General features: G+C 54.6%; 1 protein-coding gene across 1 annotated transcript in view; it reads left to right on the top strand.

The window, feature by feature from the left end:
• Positions 1-2,500, top strand: part of akap9 (A kinase (PRKA) anchor protein 9) — a gene marked incomplete in the record, with an annotated part of 57,551 nt that overhangs the window by 43,576 nt on the left and 11,475 nt on the right. The window contains 3 exon segments of the mRNA XM_036209956.1: positions 752-904; positions 1,447-1,533; positions 1,734-2,486. Of these exon segments, the coding sequence (XP_036065849.1) occupies positions 752-904; positions 1,447-1,533; positions 1,734-2,486 (993 nt within the window).

Raw genomic sequence — 2,500 nt, forward strand, 5'->3', positions numbered from 1 at the left:
TCCTTCATTTATGCAACATTTACACTATGGGGGGGGGGGTCTCAGTTTAGTTTAAAACTTTTAACTACAAAGAAAATCCATAAAAACTCATCAGAGAATTCACCTTTGACCCTTTGAGGGCCTAACACTGTTTCTGAATGTATCTTCTTATTCGTCTCATTCGAATCAGCTGATCTCTCCTGTATAACTTTATTCATTTGTTCTGTTCACTGTTTAATCAACATGTTCAATTCAAATAAATCCCGGTGAGATCTACAGGTTCCTTTGGACCACAAATACACAAACATGAGACCTTTCCTCCTCAGAGCTCTGCTGTCCATTTGACATTTTCCCTGGAATTCTGTTTTTTCCTATAAATGTTCTTTATTGTGTTTAGAAAAATAATCAACTTAAAAAATACTTCAGTTTCAGTTTTAACATAAATATACTATTATATATTACACATGTGGAGCTGTACATACACTTTACAGTTGTGTGTGTTTGTGTGTCTGCAGTCTGATGTTTGTGTTGTTTAACACAGAACGCTCGGGCGGTTCTGATTCTGAGGAGGTGATGAACCTCCTTCTCTGTGAGGAGGTGATGAACCTCCTTCTCTGTGAGGAGGTGATGAGATGAACCTCCTTCTCTGTGAGGAGCAGGATGTGGTTCATGTTTTCTCTGATCTTTGGGTTTTTCTTCAACAGGACCTGCAGGAACTCCTAAACCAGAGGAGTTTCTCCATCAGTAACGTCTGTTCTTCTCCTCCCTCCAGATCTGTAACCTGGAGGAGCAGCTGGAGCAGTTCAAGGAGGAGCTGGAGAACAAGAGCGAGGAGGTGCAGCAGCTGCACATGCAGCTGGAGATCCAGAGGAAGGAGATGAGCAGCCAGCAGCAGTTCCTGCAGAGCAGGGAGAGCATGCTGCAGGTGAGCCGCGCTTCTGTGTCCGAGGTTCTGCAGGTCTGAGAGCTGGTTGATCGGGGATCCGGTCGATCGGGGATCCGGTCGATCGGGGAGCCGGTCGATCGGGGAGCCGGTCGATCTGGGAGCCGGTCGATCGGGGAGCCGGTCGATCGGGGATCCGGTCGATCGGGGAGCCGGTCGATCGGGGAGTCGGTCGATCGGGGAGCCGGTCGATCGGGGAGCCGGTCGATCTGGGATCCGGTCAATCTGTGAGTTGTTCGGGGAGCCGGTCGATCGGAGAGCTGGTCAAACTGGGAGCCGGTCGATGTCGATCGGGGAGCCGGTCGATCGGGGAGCCGGTCGATGTCGATCGGGGATCCGGTCGATCGGGGAGTCGGTCGATCTGGGAGCTGATCGGAGAGCTGATTCCTGCTGGAGAACCTTCCAGAAGGATCTTGTCCCCCCTGCAGCAGCACACTCTGATTCTCTTGTTCAGAACCTCCTCTGGTCCGGTCTGCAGCTTTGTCGATGCGCGGTGATAACGGTGTGATCTCTGACTCTTGAAGGTGATGCAGCAGAAGGACAGGGACATAGAGCTTCTCACAGATCAGATCTCTAAACTGCAGCAGACGGGGAGCTCCTGTGAGAACCAGGTAACGTTGGACCAGGTAGCTGCTGGACGTTCGTCTGTGTCTCTGTCTCCGTCGGTTTGGTTTGTGTTTGTGTCGGTACGTCGGCGTCCTGAGGCGGTCTTTGGTTCCTGTAGGATCTTCAGCAGTGACTCTGGTTCTGTCTGGTTCTGCCGGGTTCTGGAGCTGTTGGATCATCAGAACCTGTGCTTGTGCTCCTGCAGGACGTGGACGAGCGGGACGAGCTGCTGAAGGAGCTGGAGTCTCAGGTGGAGTACCTGCGCAGCGAGCAGGAGCGTCTGAAAAGGAGCAACGAAGACGAGCTGGAGCAGCTGAACGAAGTCATCGAGAAGCTTCAGCAGGAGCTCGCCAACCTGGATCCCAAAACCGCCGTCGAGGAAGAGGAGGAGCAGAAGAAGGAGCTGGACGCAGACGCGCCGAGTCGGGAGGAATACGAGGAGATGAAGCAGAAGAAAGACCAAGCCACCGGAGAGCTGGACGCTCTGAGGACGGAGCACGGCGTGCTGCTGGACACGTACCGGCGCCTGAAGGACGGCGCCGCAGCCCTCGCTGAAACGGAACACCTAGCAGGTGCAGAGGAGGATCTGGAAGAAGCTCTGCGAGAGAAAACGGCCGGTGTGGTGGTCCTGCAGGCTCAGGTTCAGGCTCTGGAGCAGAGCGCAGCGTCCAGAGTGCAGGAGCTGGAAGAGCTGCTGCGCCGGAAGAACGAGGAGGTGGAGCAGCTGCAGCTGCTGCTGGAGACCACGCAACGCTCCGCCCACGACCTGCAGCAGACCGCCTCCGACCTGGAGGACGCGCTGAGGGAGAAGGTGGCAGAAGCTCTGGTCAGCCAGGCCACTCTGGAGGCCTTCCAGCTGCAGAGTGAAGAACGATCTGCACAGACATCTGCACAGGAGCTGCACAGGAGCGCAGACGCCTTCCAGCTGCAGCTGCATCCAGAGGAGACGTCTGCAGAGGAGCTGCGCAGGAA

The sequence above is a fragment of the Oryzias melastigma genome, linkage group LG22 (genome assembly GCF_002922805.2).
Source record: "Oryzias melastigma strain HK-1 linkage group LG22, ASM292280v2, whole genome shotgun sequence".
NCBI lineage: Eukaryota > Metazoa > Chordata > Actinopteri > Beloniformes > Adrianichthyidae > Oryzias > Oryzias melastigma.